This window comes from Dendrobates tinctorius, unplaced genomic scaffold (assembly GCF_039654945.1).
Source record: "Dendrobates tinctorius isolate UK_male_01 unplaced genomic scaffold, ASM3965494v1 ptg000040l, whole genome shotgun sequence".
Lineage (NCBI taxonomy): Eukaryota > Metazoa > Chordata > Amphibia > Anura > Dendrobatidae > Dendrobates > Dendrobates tinctorius.
In genome coordinates this window covers 32846941-32864013 of record NW_027361708.1, presented here as the reverse complement: position 1 = coordinate 32864013, position 17073 = coordinate 32846941, and the positions used below count along the sequence as shown (strand labels likewise).

Genomic DNA, 17073 nt, shown 5'->3' with positions numbered 1-17073 from the left:
AATGGAAACCACAGTGGAAACACAAGACTGACCCATGGATTTCTGCTGCAGAATCGCTCTTTGAAGTGCCACGTTAACCTGCCATGGTGTCCACGTAGACATGTCATTTACTGATGAGAGAATTAAAAAAAAAAGAAAAGCAACAATGGGAAGTGATTTTTTTTTTTGAGTGGCTTTTATATGTTGAATTCAAGCTAAAATCTATGTAGAAAAACAAACTAGAAATGAGCAATTCGACCCACACTGCCCAGGTCTGGTGCCATGATGTCATGGGGTCTAGCAAGCGCCAGAGGCATCCAAGATTTAGGGGACAGAAGTAAAGATCGGTTTAAACAGAGGACCAGTTTGGATTCCGGACCTGAGTAGTGAAAACGGAATTTTTAATTTCTACTGTTACCATAGTTGACAACCGGTATATATAGTAATGTGACTGCAGAAACCAGAGACAAATCTAAACCACAAGACAAACTCTTAAATGTCATCTCCGTGACTTGACATCTGACAACTGTAGTAACATAGCACCACAACTCATGTATATACTTTCTTAAAGTCTTCCAAAACGTCAAACGTTCCAGATATTCATGACACTGTTAGCCAAAGACGTAAAACGTCTGATCTTCGCTTACCTCTTCTTCTTAACCAAGTCTGGATCATTAGTAAATTCTAGGAGCTATTTTGATAAGAAGCATCAGAGAACTTTGCTACGTCTCCAGAAAATTTGCGAGTATTCTAAAAGCAAACCTGAAAGTCATCCAATTTTTTCCTCTTTCACGTCTTTCATTAAATATTTAAAAGCTACCAAATTCTTAGGAAATTGTACGAAGATTTTATCAATTTTCCTGCCTGACCTCCTTTTAATGTTTTTTTTTTCCAGGTCATAAGTTGACAGTTCTAGGAGATTAGGACATCCTGTAACCATACTGTACACTTAAATGGTTTTCCTGTAGATTTAGTAACTTGAATGTACTATATAAAACACAAGCCTGCTGATCTAAATGACAAGAGGGTCTTGTTCTGCCGAGATCATGCATGTAGTTGTGCATTTGTAGCTGAATAATATGGTTTATGTCTACTGAAGTAAGGACTACCTTCAATGTCAATTTTTTCTGCGGATTCTACAGCGGTTTACCATCTCCTCCATTGTAGAGATGATAAACCGCAGGGCAAAACCTCAGGAAAATCCGCAGATAAACCGCAGGTCTTTTGACCTGCAGATTTACCTGCGGATTTTGCAAAATCCACACGGATCAATCCGCAGCAGAATCCTCAGCGTGTGCACACACCCTAAGGGATACTTGGCCCTCAGCGATCCATGCAGATCCCATTACAATGCTCACACTTGGACATCACTGGTCTCTTCTGGAAATCTATTCTTAGCCAATCAATGGTAACCCACCTCAGCCAGTGATTGTCTGTGCGAGCATTTCCATCCATTAATGGTGTGTGGAAGATGAGACCAAGAAGCACAAGGGAGAAAAGGGGAGTGCTAGAGAGGCATCTGTGAGGGATCATTGAAGGCCATCATTTTTAATACTGGAAACCAGTCAGATCACTGTACCTTTAAAGGGAATATATCTATAAAGAGCACCCCCTCTGTCTAAACCACATACACTCACTGGCCACTTTATTAGGTACACCTGTCCAACTGTGTGTTAAGACTTAATTTCTAATCAGCCAATCACATGGCGGCAACTCAGTGCATTTAGGCATGTAGACATGGTCAAGACAATCTCCTGCAGTTCAAACCGAGCATCAGTATGGAGAAGAAAGGTGATTTGAGTGCCTTTGAACGTGGCATGATTGTTGGTGCCAGAAGGGCTGGTCTGAGAATTTCAGAAACTGCTGATCTACTGGGATTTTCACGCACAACCATCTCTAGGGTTTACAGAGAATGGTCCGAAAAAGAAAAAAAATCCAGTGAGCGGCAGTTCTGTGGCCGGAAATGCCATGTTGATGCCAGAGGTCAGAGGAGAATGGGCAGACTGGTTCGAGCTGATAGAAAGGCAACAGTGACTCAAATTGCCACCCGTTACAACCAAGGTAGGCAGAAGAGCATCTCTGAACGCACAGTGCGTCGAACTTTGAGGCAGATGGGCTACAGCAGCAGAAGACCACACTGGGTACCACTCCTCTCAGCTAAGAACAGGAAACGGAGGCTACAATTTGCACAAGCTCATCGAAATTGGACAGTAGAAGATTGGAAAAACGTTGCCTGGTCTGATGAGTCTCGATTTCTGCTGCGACATTCGGATGGTAGGGTCAGAATTTGGCGTAAACAACATGAAAGCATGGATCCATCCTGCCTTGTATCAACGGTTCAGGCTGGTGGTGGTGGTGTCATGGTGTGGGGAATTTTTTCTGGGCACTCTTTGGGCCCCTTGGTACCAATTGAGCATCGTTGCAACGCCACAGCCTACCTGAGTATTGTTGCTGACCATGTCCATCCCTTTATGACCACAATGTACCCAACATCTGATGGCTACTTTCAGCAGGATAATGCGCCATGTCATAAAGCTCGAATCATCTCAGATTGGTTTCTTGAACATGACAATGAGTTTACTGTACTCAAATGGCCTCCTCAGTCACCAGATCTCAATCCAATAAAGCATCTTTGGGATGTGGTGGAACGGGAGATTCGCATCAGGGATGTGCAGCCGACAAATCTGCGCCAACTGTGTGATGCCATCATGTCAATATGGTCCAAAATCTCTGAGGAATGCTTCCAGCACCTTGTTGAATCTCTGCCACGAAGAATTGAGGCAGTTCTGAAGGCAAAAGGGGGTCCAACCCCTTACTAGCATGGTGTACCTAATAAAGTGGCCAGTGAGTGTATATCGGCAGGCACATTACATTGAAATGTAAATTAATCGACCCCTTTATATCTTCTATCTGTTGCTGCATTTATAAGTATGGTAATTAGCATTTTTCATATGCAAATGATTACTTACCGCAAGTGCTCTGGGTGTGGCAGAGCACAAAAAAGTCTTTGCCAATCCAAGTTGTCTCATCACCCAGCACCAGCCTCTAAATTATTTTCAAGCTCACTGCCTATATAACATCAGGTAAGGAAATCAGACACTAAGCCATCAGCCATCAATCAAGCTAAAGAAGCTGGTGAAGGGTGAGGAAACAACTTTGGGGGGGGGGGGGGGGGAGACTTGTTGAGTGTCCTGTCACACTCAGAACACTCAATGTCTCATTTGCATATGAATGAAAATACTAATTACTGTGGAATGCAGCAACAGATAGAACATACAATGGGGGATTGGTCTTAGGGACAGATTCCCTTAAAGAATAATTTCAGTTTGAAAAACCTTTTAAGTTTATTGCAGCTAAATATATCTGATCATCTCCGTTAATTTCTGACCCAACGGAAACATAATGTATAGACTATAAAAATAGCTTACATCAGAATGACAGAAACATTTTATACCACAATGAGGCCACAGAGAAGTTACTAGAAGGCAAGAATGCCATCCATGGCTCACAAAGCAACAGTGCCAAGATGTTATGAATAAATCTGCATTCATTATCCCTAATGTAACATTATCAAATCAATTTATCCGACTGATGCTATAGGAACATTGTCTAGATTATTCTTCTACGTCAGGCATGAGCAACACCAGCTCTCATACTTAGTCAGCCAACATCTCTCCATGAGTTGGGTCTCCTCTATTACTTCTCATCTATAAAGACATATCTGTGCATACTTCAACCTGTAGATTTTATTTGGCCCAAATTAAATACAGTATATTAAGTAAGGGCCGCCATCAGGGCATTACTACCCTTACTGGTGTAAGGGGCCTGATGAGCAGAAGCAAAGGAGGAGGGGCCCAGACTGCCTGAGATACACAGGCAGAGAGTCTGACTCAGTCAGGCCCATCCTATTTTGCTTCTCCCCACCAGGTCCCAGGGGAAGCGTCAGTCATCTTTATTTGCCAACACAGCCACGCACACATGGAGGATGTATAAACACAGCCACGCACACATGCAGGATGAATAAACACAGCCCTGCATGGTGGTAACTGTGCTTGGCTGTGAGCCCCTCCTCACCCCTTCCTGGACTTCCTTTTGGGCTCCAGGCACAAGACAGGTTTCCCTGTGTGCGCAGAGTGGTGCACAGAGTCCATGGCAACAAGCAAGTACGGGAAGAGGTGGGGGGGCCAGGTATGTAGAGGAATGAAACACTACAGTGCTGAGGAAAGGGGTGATGATGGGAGAAGCTACTGAAAAGATGGGAAAAGCTACTGATGGGAGGTTCATACACACAGTACTGGGGAGAGGAGAGTAATACTCCTGAGGAGAAAGGAGAAACCTGGCTGCTATTCACACATAGAAGGTCCCTCCCTCCTGTAATGCTTCCAGCAGCACAGCAGTCGGGACAGGGGATGTGTGCAAGGCTGACAAGAGGGCTCCCTGCACTGCTGATGCCCAACTACATGACCCCCTCCATTTCCTGTCCTTTATGATGAAGAGTGAGTACATACAGTGGGGCAAAAAAGTATTTAGTCAGTCAGCAATAGTGCAAGTTCCACCACTTAAAAAGATGAGAGGCGTCTGTAATTTACATCATAGGTAGACCTCAACTATGGGAGACAAACTGAGAAAAAAAAATCCAGAAAATCACATTGTCTGTGTTTTTTTTCATTTTATTTGCATATTATGGTGGAAAATAAGTATTTAGTCAGAAACAAAATTTCATCTCAATACTTTGTGATATATCCTTTGTTGGCAATGACAGAGGTCAAACGTTTTCTGTAAGTCTTCACAAGGTTGCCACACACTGTTGTTGGTATGTTGGCCCATTCCTCCATGCAGATCTCCTCTAGAGCATTGATGTTTTTGGCTTTTCGCTTGGCAACACGGACTTTCAACTCCCTCCAAAGGTTTTCCATAGGGTTGAGATCTGGAGACTGGCTAGGCCACTCCAGGACCTTGAAATGCTTCTTACGAAGCCACTCCTTCGTTGCCCTGGCGGTGTGCTTTGGATCATTGTCATGTTGAAAGACCCAGCCACGTTTCATCTTCAATGCCCTTGCTGATGGAAGGAGGTTTGCACTCAAAATCTCACGATACATGGCCCCATTCATTCTTTCATGTACCCGGATCAGTCGTCCTGGCCCCTTTGCAGAGAAACAGCCCCAAAGCATGATGTTTCCACCACCATGCTTTACAGTAGGTATGGTGTGTGATGGATGCAACTCAGTATTCTTTTTCCTCCAAACACGACAAGTTGTGTTTCTACCAAACAGTTCCAGTTTGGTTTCATCAGACCATAGGACATTCTCCCAAAACTCCTCTGGATCATCCAAATGCTCTCTAGCAAACTTCAGACGGGCCCGGACATGTACAGGCTTAAGCAGTGGGACACGTCTGGCACTGCAGGATCTGAGTCCATGGTGGCGTAGTGTGTTACTTATGGTAGGCCTTGTTACATTGGTCCCAGCTCTCTGCAGTTCATTCACTAGGTCCCCCCGTGTGGTTCTGGGATTTTTGCTCACCGTTCTTGTGATCATTCTGACCCCACGGGGTGGGATTTAGCGTGGAGCACCAGATCGAGGGAAATTATCAGTGGTCTTGTATGTCTTCCATTTTCTAATTATTGCTCCCACAGTTGATTTCTTCACTCCAAGCTGGTTGGCTATTGCAGATTCAGTCTTCCCAGCCTGGTGCAGGGCTACAATTTTGTTTCTGGTGTCCTTTGACAGCTCTTTGGTCTTCACCATAGTGGAGTTTGGAGTCAGACTGTTTGAGGGTGTGCACAGGTGTCTTTTTATACTGATAACAAGTTTAAACAGGTGCCATTACTACAGGTAATGAGTGGAGGAAAGAGGAGACTCTTAAAGAAGAAGCTACAGGTCTGTGAGAGCCAGAAATCTTGATTGCTTGTTTCTGACCAAATACTTATTTCCCACCATAATATGCAAATAAAATGAAAAAAAAACAGACAATGTGATTTTCTGGATTTTTTTTTCTCAGTTTGTCTCCCATAGTTGAGGTCTACCTATGATGTAAATTACAGACGCCTCTCATCTTTTTAAGTGGTGGAACTTGCACTATTGCTGACTAAATACTTTTTTGCCCCACTGTATGAGTATATACAGTGTGTATAGTGTGTACAGGCTGTTTGCTGTAATGTGAGTATAAGTGTATAGTTGTGTGCAGACTGTGTTATGTATTGTGAGTATGTGTATATAGTGTGTGTGCAAGCTGTGTGTTGTAATGTGAGTGTATATGTGAAAATAGTGTGTATGGTGTGTGCAGGTTGTGCTCCTATGTATAATGTCACTGGTGATCACAGTATTACCTGTACACTGACACTATATACAGAGCTCCTGTGTATAATGTCAGTTACGGTGATATTAGTGTTGTGTTTTTCTATTAATGATCAGTATTGTACAGTAGTATTCATATGTGGTATTATTCGGTCACTATGTGGTGGTAATATGTGGTCAAGTCATGGTGTAGCAGTATTTGTTCCTTGTATGTATTATTCGGTCGCTATGTGGTGGTAATATGTGATCTGGTCATGGTGCGGTGGTATTTGTTCCATGTATGTGGTGTTATTGGTCTTTTTAGAAACTGAAAAATAAAGAAAAATATACCAAAAGAGTATTGGAGGATATTGCTTAATAAGTTACAGTAGAGTAGGGCCCGGCCAGAGGAGTCTACCTTGTTGTGATGGTGGATTAAAAAATCTCTTGGCCAAAACAAAAGCTGCTGGCTCTATGTGTGATCTGGTGATGGGAACTGTTAACGTGTGATTGGTGAGGATGTGGTACAGAAGTGGAGTTTTTCCAAGAAAGGGCGGTGGGACTGTGGAAGGTTCGGGGGTGGAGGTGGAGCTGGGATGGAGACTGGGTGCAAATTCAGTATGGGGTCCCGAAATTCCAAGTGGCAGCCCTGGTTGTGCAACTGGGTGTTTCTTTTGAGTCATCTGTGGGAGCGTACACAGAAGCTGTCAATCACAGCTCAGCAGTGTCTGAGACTGACAGACTGCTGAATCAGCTACTGAGCTGTGTTTGGCAGAGTCTGGGAGAGATGACATAACATGCCCCCACAAAGGACTCTAAATGACAAGTTGCACGACAAGCAGAGATTTCACATACTGCACTCCAAAAGAAACAAATGTGAATATCTGTGCAATGGAGCGGAAAGCGCAAAACAGAAAAGAGCAGGAAATCAAGGCAGGTCAGGAACATTTACGGTAACTCAATTTTTTTTGAGGAAATGACAGTTCCTTTTTAAAGACTCACAAATAGGCGAAACATGTCCTTACACTGTCCACACTGTGCCAACAGTATAGAAGGAAGCACCCCATAGACAGAAAAAATATCATACCTAGTTTTCAATTTTAAATGACCAAGGGGAATACAGAGGAATAGTACAATGTAGATTTACTAGAAAAGATGTTCCAGCACTATTGCACATGGGGAATACAACTGTTACCAAAGCAGACGTGTCATGAGGGTTTATGGTGGGTAATGAGCTAATATATATACAGTATATGTATGGGAATAAAAGGGAACCTATCACCAGGTTTACGCAATATAAAGTAGGGCCAGCATCAATAAGCCCTGTGTTACTGCATCCTGGTGTGCTGGATATATGTCCCCAATCCGCTCAGCAAGACACAAAAAAACAATTATATTCACAGATGGTGCGGTCCTGTAGGCGTCTCTGTGGTCTTCATCTGATGCCTCCTCTCTTATAATGCAGTCCTGCTTCCCTGATTCATGTGCCACATCTACATCATCCACCAGTGTCCCCCATCACCCTCCTGCACAGGCGCATCTCTCTTTGCCTTGCCGAGGGCAGATCAAAGTACTGTAGTGCGCATGTGCCAGGAAAATCCAAAGTGTGCCGATGACCTCTAGGTAAAGCTGGTACATGCGCATGACCGTGCTTTACTCTACTCTCGGAAGGCAAAGAGAAGGGTGCCTGCGCAGGAGCGCGATGGAAGTCACTTTGTGGATAATGTAGAGCACACATCATCCACACAAAGCAGGGACAGAGGGCAACGATCCAGAGGCGCCCATTGGACCATGTCAGAGTATAACAATAGGACTTTTTTGTGCTTCAGAAATCAGATTGGGGACATGTATACAGAATCCCAGAATGCTGTAAAGAGACCTTAAAAGGTGCTGGCCCCACTTTATATGGGGAAAATCAGGTGACAGGTTACTGCACATCTTCAATATGGCTTGTTACTAAAGAATTATTCTATATCCACCACATTAATTTCTGATATACGCTACATCTTAATGGTGAAGACAATTTTTCGCAGACTGGCTGTATCCGTTTTTACGCGTCACTTTGACTAGTCAAAAATTGTGTGTGCATATATTAGCACTTCATTAGCAACCTTGGATTCTATGCCCTAAGAAAAGGTAAAAATGGCAGTGTTCACTTGGTGGTATCACACATATCTGCCTTCTTACAGTTCTTTGTTTTCAAAGTATTTCCATGTAGAAGGACATAATTATAATTTTCACACATTTTCACAGTTAAGGACAAGTATAACAAAATGTACAGTATATACACACATACATACACAAACAAATCTCAATTCTTCAGTGTGCCAGTAATGCACAAGGAAAGTATACACCGGCCACGCTGATTTATTCTCTCCTATACATCTATTATTACATTACAACAATCCACTATGTAAATTAGTCTTCCAGAGCCTCCAAATGCTGCAGCCAACAAAGGCCACCGAAAACAAACCTCTAACAGCTTGAGACAGCAGAGGTGTGAAATCAATGTACGATTACTAAAAATTAAATTTGTTGGAGAATTACATGTAAATTCTGTAAAGTCTCCGCACTGACCAACGTGTTCTCCATTATCTATGTGTCACTAAGTGCAGTAAACCTATCTCCATCATTTACCAATGAGCGGGACAATCAAACTGAAGACAATTAGTGAAGTAATGAAACAGCTCAGATAGGACAATATATTTATCAGATTACAGGGCAATGAAGAATAGGCAGAGCTGCCCGGGCATTTATCTGGACATTGTAACTACGCCGACTGTCTAATATACACTACTCATACTCTCCGCGTCGGGGTGGAGGCCACGGTGCTGGCCTTACAAATCCAAGGTCCGTTCTCCTTCACATAAAGTGGTTTCTTTTCTTTAAATGACTCTGCATATGAAAGAAAAGTTGTCCGAACCCGCCAAACATCTTTAGCCAACAATATCATGTGTATAGAGGCCTGACAACTGTGCTCTAAAGGAAGTGGTCAGAGAAAAGAGAGACAGGGCATGTAGGATTTCAACCTGACAGCTCCTTTGTGCAGGACATAAGAAGATGCCACAGGCTGGATTGTTGACTCTCTTAATAGATTTATATGTCTCAAGTTGGTTCCATCCTCCACAATAGTGAGGGTAGGGTGGCACCTCCACATTGACAAGTGGCAGCACAAGCACGTTCACCCAACATTAACGTCAGGGGACATACATCACTAGCAGAAAGAAGCAATTTAGGGTCCAGAATTTATATATATTTTCTGTTGTGTTAACCAGGTTTTTGTTTTGTTTGTTTTTCTCAGTTTTGACTTTTTTTTTTTCTTTTTAAACACAACTAATTTGTATTAAAAAAAAAAAAAATGAAAATTAAATCTTGCAATTTTCCCAATGGGTCCAGGTAGTATGTTTTTTTTATTTTGCCTGGGACACTGTAGTAATTAAGAAGGGGTTTTCCGATAATGGGCAACCCCTTTAATTCGGAATGAATGAGGGTCCCAACACTTGATGTTGTGATTGAGTCAGGACCCCTCCCAGTCTATGGACATTAGATAGTAAGTTGGTCCGGCTGAAATTTGCAGGTTTGACTGTTACATGATATGTGAATGCTTCACTTTACACATTGTGAGCATTTTGTATTCAATCAGGACTGCAAGAAAAAAAAAGAATGGCAAAGAAAACTGAAAATAATAGCAACAGATCACAATCAAAATAATTTCAAGTAATAATATTAATAAGAAGAATCTTGTCTGCGCTCACAGATATCACGAAGAAAAGGGATAAGGAGGGGCCATAATCATTTCATACAGGATTATCAGAGTTTTAAAAAGTTCTATTGCAGTTCTCTCTCTTAACATATATAAAGACAAGAAATATCATATTTGGTGTTTTAGTACAAAACCTATAACCAAGAAAACAAAGAAACAAATTGTATAGAAAAGAAAAAAAAAATTCTCCAAGGCATAAAAACAAACATACATGCCGTAATAAAAGAAAATATAGCTTCCAAATGACAATACAGGAAAGCTTCACCCCATTGAGCAGTTGCACAGGCCGGCCGATGCTGCGGCTATATATTTTTTTATTGGGCTCCAACCTTATTATATCCTCGTGAATGTATCTTTGTTCTCAGTCTGAGTAATCTTCATCTCTTGCCGCCAGATTTCTCTATTAAACTTGATTTGATGCTTAGTGTAACCAAAGTATCTCACAGGGGTGCAGCACATAGGGGAGATTGAGGTTCACAGAGGACAAGGATTGTCTGTTTTCCAGCAGATGAAGAAAAAACAGTTGGGGGTCATTTAAGACGTCTCTAGTTTGATATAGGGCAGTGACTGAACGTGAATGATAATGAGTGGCTGTAAGAAAATCATCAACCCAAAATGGAACAGTCACCCATGTATGTATGTAGAGGTCTGCTCAGAGTAAAGGGGAAGATTGCAGAAAACATATATTTCCTTACTTTATTTAGGATTTCCTGAACAAGGGCTTAATGGTAATTGCTTCATATTAAAAGATGAATAAGATCAGAAAAGTATTTTTCCAAAAACAGCGCCACTCTTCTTCTTGTCTGTGTGCGGTATTGCAGCTCAACCCCATCCCTGAGGATTGACCACACAAAGCACAAATCTGTCGGATATACTAGAACTTTATCAAACCCTTTTTAAAGCTGCCAAACTGCACGAACACAACCCCGAGCAGTCACACCTGCCGTATCTTCATAGAATGTTAGAGTTGGAAGGGACCTCCAGGGCCATCATGGCCGAACCCCCAGCTCAATGCAGCGCAAGATTCACAAACATCTGACAGATGTCTGTCCAGCCTTTGAGCCTTTGGGGATCATGTATAGCTACCATCAATGGGAGCTTTTCCCTAAAGAGTAGATGAAACCCTTACTTTAGTAAAGGATTATGCCCCAAAGTCTAAAAATGTTCCATGAGTGATACCATTATTGGCAGCTTTCAGGGCCTAAAGGCTCCTTCTTCAGGCTGGTTTACAAATAAATTACTGAGACAAGGAACGATTGTCACACCTCTCTGATGGAATAAAGGTGGTGTCATGTGAAAATACACCAATTGTGTTTCACACATTTCTTCATATGTTTTGGGAAAGGTTTTTCTGATCTCATCTTTGGCTCCAAAACTGATAGGCGCGTGTGAAACTCGCCTCGGGCTGCACATTTCCCTAGTACAGAGCCATATGGCCGCTGCATGTTTCTGTAGGGGGTCCAATGGGTGTCATACATGGAGCGCTAATCACTTATGGCATGCAATCTTTTTTTTCTCTGATTCATATGGTATCTGCTGACAGAAAAAGCTTTTTATCTTCTATGAAATTGGAGGCATGCAGAGGTGTAGTAAAGAAGGCATGTACTGAGGCAGCCATAGAAGACAACACAGCCCTACTAACAACCAAAGCTACCAAAACCGATCCTAGGCCTGGCCTATACCTTCTAGGGTTACAGATAAAATTTAAACAGAGATTTCTAGAATTTAGGAAATTTCAGGGCATCATCTGGAAACCCAAAATACCCCAAAAGAAAACATAATATACCAATATAGAGCGAGTCATGGACTACATTGTTACACTTACATGGACACCAAAATAACCAATATATAAGCCCAATTTTGTTACCCAGTTGTATGAAGTTGTAAATGTAGGCATCTCCTTATACAAGTACTTCCACCCATGTGTAAAACCCAGTCAGCCCACACAATGTCCACAAGGGGCGGTGTAGCCACTATTACTCAGTGAGGAGGGGAAGGAAACAACCCTATTATCTGGCTTGTCATGTTCAGGGTGACAACCAGAGATTACCAGCTAAAGTAAACCATCCCCTGCATTTGGGAGATCTCAGTCACAGGATGTCCATTTGTCACTGCTGACCTCTGGGACACGACATGGCAGTACCTGGCCCTCCTCATCTCTGCTCAACTTTACCAGACCCTGACCAGGCAGTTACGGCAAGTGACAGGCAACTAAAGTCATTCATTTCTTCATAACACGCCGTTAGAATAAGCGACTACTGACACCTACATGTGTCATGAGGCTTCATCCCAAACCCCTTCCAGTTACTCAGGAGGATCATATGTGAGGGTAGATGAATATTTCCAGTCACAGCTCTAAGGGAAAAGCCAAGCAGATCATCTAATATTTATACCAACTCCAGTAATACATGGAAATAATCACCTAATTACACATTTTTGCTATTTTTCTTTTCCTGTGCTGGGAATTCACAATAGCATTTTCTTAGTTATACCTGTCAGTAGTTTCTTAGCCATAGCTGACATTACAACCCCCTCATGGAGATAGCCGAAAAGATTTACAAGACCCCTGTCCAGCGAACTGCCTGAATCCCCATCGCCTCTTCCTATTTGTAGGCTTGATGCGACGTCATTGTTACGGCACAACGTGCGAATACCATCGATCCACGGTGACTAATCAGAAGAGGTGCCAAGGATTCCAGAAGGGAGGAGAAGGTCTGCTGGGCTCTGGTCCGGCGGGCACAGACTACTGACATGGCCGCTGGATTAAGGAATCTTTTTGATTATCTACCATGCACCTCTCCCAGACTGCCTAATTTACAGTACAATTACGCCTGACCCTGTACATGCGCCTGTTTTTCTCATACATGTGGTTTTATCAACAGATCGCAAATGGACCCATTATAGCCTACAGCCGTCTTCAGGTCTTTTTCTTATGCGGACTGATCAGCCACAAAAAAAAAGAAGCAGACATGCCAAACTCTAGCCCGAGTCACAGACTATGTTATACAGGTCTATGAATGGGTCCATTACTGAACAAACAGCACCGAGATGCCATCTGTGCCGTCTGCCACAAACAAGGACGTGCAAATTTGGCCTTAGGGCTCATGCAGACGAGCAGATCAACTGAACGTGTGTGGTCTGATTTGGATCGGACAGCACACTGACCCATCTTATTCCATAACTTGTTCAGATAAACAATTTCTCTCTCGGTTTGATGAGGGGAAAAGAAAAGGAAAAATAAAATCGCAGTATGCACTTTCTTTCAAGTCTCACCTATAAAAGCTTATGGGTGCATTAATTAAAAAAAAAAAAAAAAAAACGGATCCCACACGGAACATATGGTAAGTGGCATCTGATTTTTAGAGATACAGTTTTAATAGCTTTATAATAGAAATGTATTTGATCAGGTATATTTTTTAAGGTAGATGAAAGCAGATCGCACTAACGTAAAAAACAGGCACCCGGATGAAAATCGTCCTACGGTTTCTGAATGAAAAGCGGACAATGTTTCCTACACTTGTCTGCAGATCTGCCATTCAGGAGTCTAAGCTGTGTGATAACCCACGTGGAAGCAAAAAAGAAGTCATCAGGGCTACCTCCTGAGAATCGGACCTTTATGGCCCCACCGGGAGCATCATCTAGAGTACAGGAGGGTTAGCTTGGCCCTGATGGGGCATGGGTGCAGACATGATGCCCTGAAATAAAGTTGATGTATATTCATCTGTTTATCCACATCCCCGAAGTTACAATGTAAAGAAAATATTATATAAAATAACAATAAACAGTAACTACAGAGAGCTACGAGATGTGAGGAGCGCAGGACCGGGCTCTACAGGAGCATGCCGCGCAACGTGACCTTTACATTACATTCCTCTTTACCATTAAAACCTCGGTGTAATCATTTTTCTATTAGGAATCTTTACACCATTTTGCCGCTCAAAGGGCAAAGTAAGAAAACAACCCCGAAGCACTTAGTACTTCAAGCCATTATCTATTATTATTGAGGGGCTCACGCAGGGCCAGAACTCCCCCGACTGCCAGAAAACTTAGAAAGGAGCAGCTTTTCAGGTCTTTTCAGAGATTTACATTGTTGGAACTTGCAGACATTTCCATAAGCTTATGAGAATGTCTGCAGGATTACCGGCGCGGAATCCCAACGCGTTCCACCGTCTACAGTAACCATTTCATACGACCTCACGTGGGACCCTTTTGGGATTTACATTTTATGCAAACGGTTAGTTTTGCATGCACAGAGTCGGCTTTGTTCTGTATTCTTCAGAAGGGATGGTATAAACCGGGATGGAGTACATTGGCATGTCAAAGATCAGGTTGGCATGGGAGAGGCAAAGGGATATCTTCATCCTTAGCGCTTTACATGGGCGGTGGGTAGGGGTAGAGAGAGTGAGGGGTATTGGGGGGCTTCCAGTCGCCAGCCCTGGTGGTGTAATCTAGTGTCCACAACTTTATAAGTGCAGAACTGAAGAACACAATATGTGCTGAAGTCACCATTGTATCACCGCGCGGCACTGATCGTATGGCTACTCTAACTATACCTACACAATCAGATGAGGTTAAGTGGAAGGTATAGTGGAGACGACAATGTTTCCACTGTGGTATCAGGTGTTAGACATCTCCCTCAGGTCTTGGGGTAAGCCTACTGCTTTATCACAAGGTAGCCCTAATGACTTAGAGGGAATCTGTCACCTATTTTTCGCATACAAGATGCAGCCACCGCCATCAGGGGCTTATCTACAGCATTCTGTAATGCCGTGGCCACATCTTGGATGCAAATAAATGGGTACAGATTCCCTTTAATGACCGGCTTCGGCTCTGCTGCATCGGAACCATTTTTACAGTACACGGACTGTGCGTTCTGTCTATAGAATAGGTTTGGCTAAAATGCTGGAAAGAGGACGGCAGCGGAGCAAGCGCTTGTAGTATGTAGCCAAGCGGCACTCAGAGTGCAAGCACAGCCATGTCACGACAATACCCCACAGGCAGAGGGGCACATGTGGAGCCTGCGGGATCGCCGGGCCTGACGTCCCCCGGCAGACCCACAGTGGGGTCTCCATCAGCTCTTCTTTCCACATGACCAGGCAGTACACAGCACTGCAGGAAGCAGCAATGTGAAGGGCAAACAGCATAATTAGTTCAATTACTGTTTTCCCACCACATGGCAACTTTATTCATCCAGACATACTAAACGAAGTCTAATGAGAGTCTCTGCAGAGAGGAGTTTGTAAATCGAAGAAAACGGGATCGCGCCTAAAAGAAGGAGCCATGTATACTGAAAATTAACCCCATCCACTCGGATTTACAGAACGTTTCCTATATTAGGTCGCCCCAGAGCCCAACTGCAAGAGATTATAGCAACGGGTCCATCCAGCGCTGCGGTATAGGTTGCAGCCATTTAACCCTTATGTGTATGCACTGCTGTAATGAAGCTTATCAGGGAGCTGGATCTCCCTCCAGCACTATCTATCCGGCATTATCTCTGCTACTGACTGCTAAGCCCTAACTAAACAACATAAATCAGCAGATGACAAAACTTTTTTTTCCCCCTGGGCCCATTAAGGCAATGGTATAGGGCAGAGGGGTCTTGCACATAACAATGGGGGCTGCTCCCATTATAATAGTCAGACACAGACTTCCTAAATGTTGGGTGGCAGGCCGTGATGTTTAGGAGGGGGCCTGACGCCAACATAGATGGGAATAATACAAGAAATTAGGGGGCTCAGGTGAGAGCTGGAGCCCTAGTGGTAGGAGATGCCCCCAATATTCCCTACAGCATATCTATAGTGTAAATGTGCATGATCTGCTCTTAATCTTCGGTTTACGCCCCCCACAGCCATCAGATCGCATCAGACCTGGATCTGCAGATAAATAGCTCATGTACCAGCAGCCTCCGAGGATAAAAGTTTTATCAGCAGCCCTATGTAAAACCACAAAGTTATCTCTGCTGCCTTTGATAAACTCATCTCTGCTACATTTGTGATGCATGAAGCTGAGGGACAATCACGGTAATGGTGAGGATAAAGGCCAGTTCAGTCCGATGCGTTTAACCCCTTGAATCCGTGCAGACCTTTATCGATCGCTGTGGAAATACTGCGCACAGTTTTTAGCAGATGACAAGTGTTTGTCAAACTGTCCAAAGGTCTGAGGAGAATCGCATCGGTCCGATCGATCGGCCGAGCACAGTCCTCCGGGTGGGGGGATACCTGCATCTATCATGGGGCGCCGCATCGTTACCTGCCAGGGATGAGCCGAAGTTGCCGCTGAGCAGCAGAGCCAGCGCCAGGACCGGAGCGCTGGGGATCCGGGCTGCAGTCATCGCTCCTCGGCCACACTCCGGGGCTTCTCCCTGCACACAGAACCAGTGCTCTGCCCCGTCCCCGGCTGGTCGGGGTGCGGGCAATGGGTGCCAGGCACAGTCCGCTACTTTACGTACAAATCCACTGCCAAGTAGTTTCCAAGCGGCCGGGAAAGTGCAGAGAGGAGCCGGGCATGTGAAGAGGAAGTTCCCGGGTGCCGGTCAGTGTCCGGCAGAGGTGCAGCTAGCGGGGCATGTGTGCATCTCCCCTGCCTACTGCTGCCACAATGCCAAGGTGTCCTGCGAGCAGCAGCACTAGCACCGGGGACCCTGCAGGGGGGAGAGCGACAGCCGAGGCGGCAGCTGGGAGCGGAGGCGGGGCGGAGAGGCGGGAGGGAGGGATGGCGGCCGCGCTACCTGACACACCTCCCCGGCCCCGCCGCCGCCGGCCGCCGCAGCGACTGGTTATCACAAAACCACTGACAATAGTTATCATAGAAAACTATAATAATAAGTCATTATAAGTGAGCAATGTTCTGAAGACATTATCTGCAGTCACTGGGACCTGGAAAATGATAATAATAATAATAATAATAATCGTGATGATAATTACAATCAAAATTATCTGTAGAAGTTTCTTCAGCATCAAAATATCGCAACACCTTGAATTTTGTTTTACAGACAACAAGGGAAAAACGAGTCCATTTATCCACAGTAAGGCTATGTGCACACATAGCGGAACTCTC

At 43.9% G+C, this 17073-nt stretch overlaps 1 protein-coding gene across 2 annotated transcripts in view; it reads right to left on the bottom strand.

Moving 5' to 3' along the window:
• Positions 1-16751, bottom strand: part of UNC5B (unc-5 netrin receptor B) — a 248751-nt gene extending 232000 nt beyond the window's left edge. For both annotated transcript variants that reach the window (XM_073574899.1, XM_073574900.1), the window contains exon 1: positions 16267-16751. In XM_073574899.1, the coding sequence (XP_073431000.1) occupies positions 16267-16348 (82 nt within the window). In that variant the 5' untranslated portion in view covers positions 16349-16751. The remainder of the gene's footprint in view (positions 1-16266) is intronic.
• Positions 16752-17073: the final 322 nt, after the last annotated feature.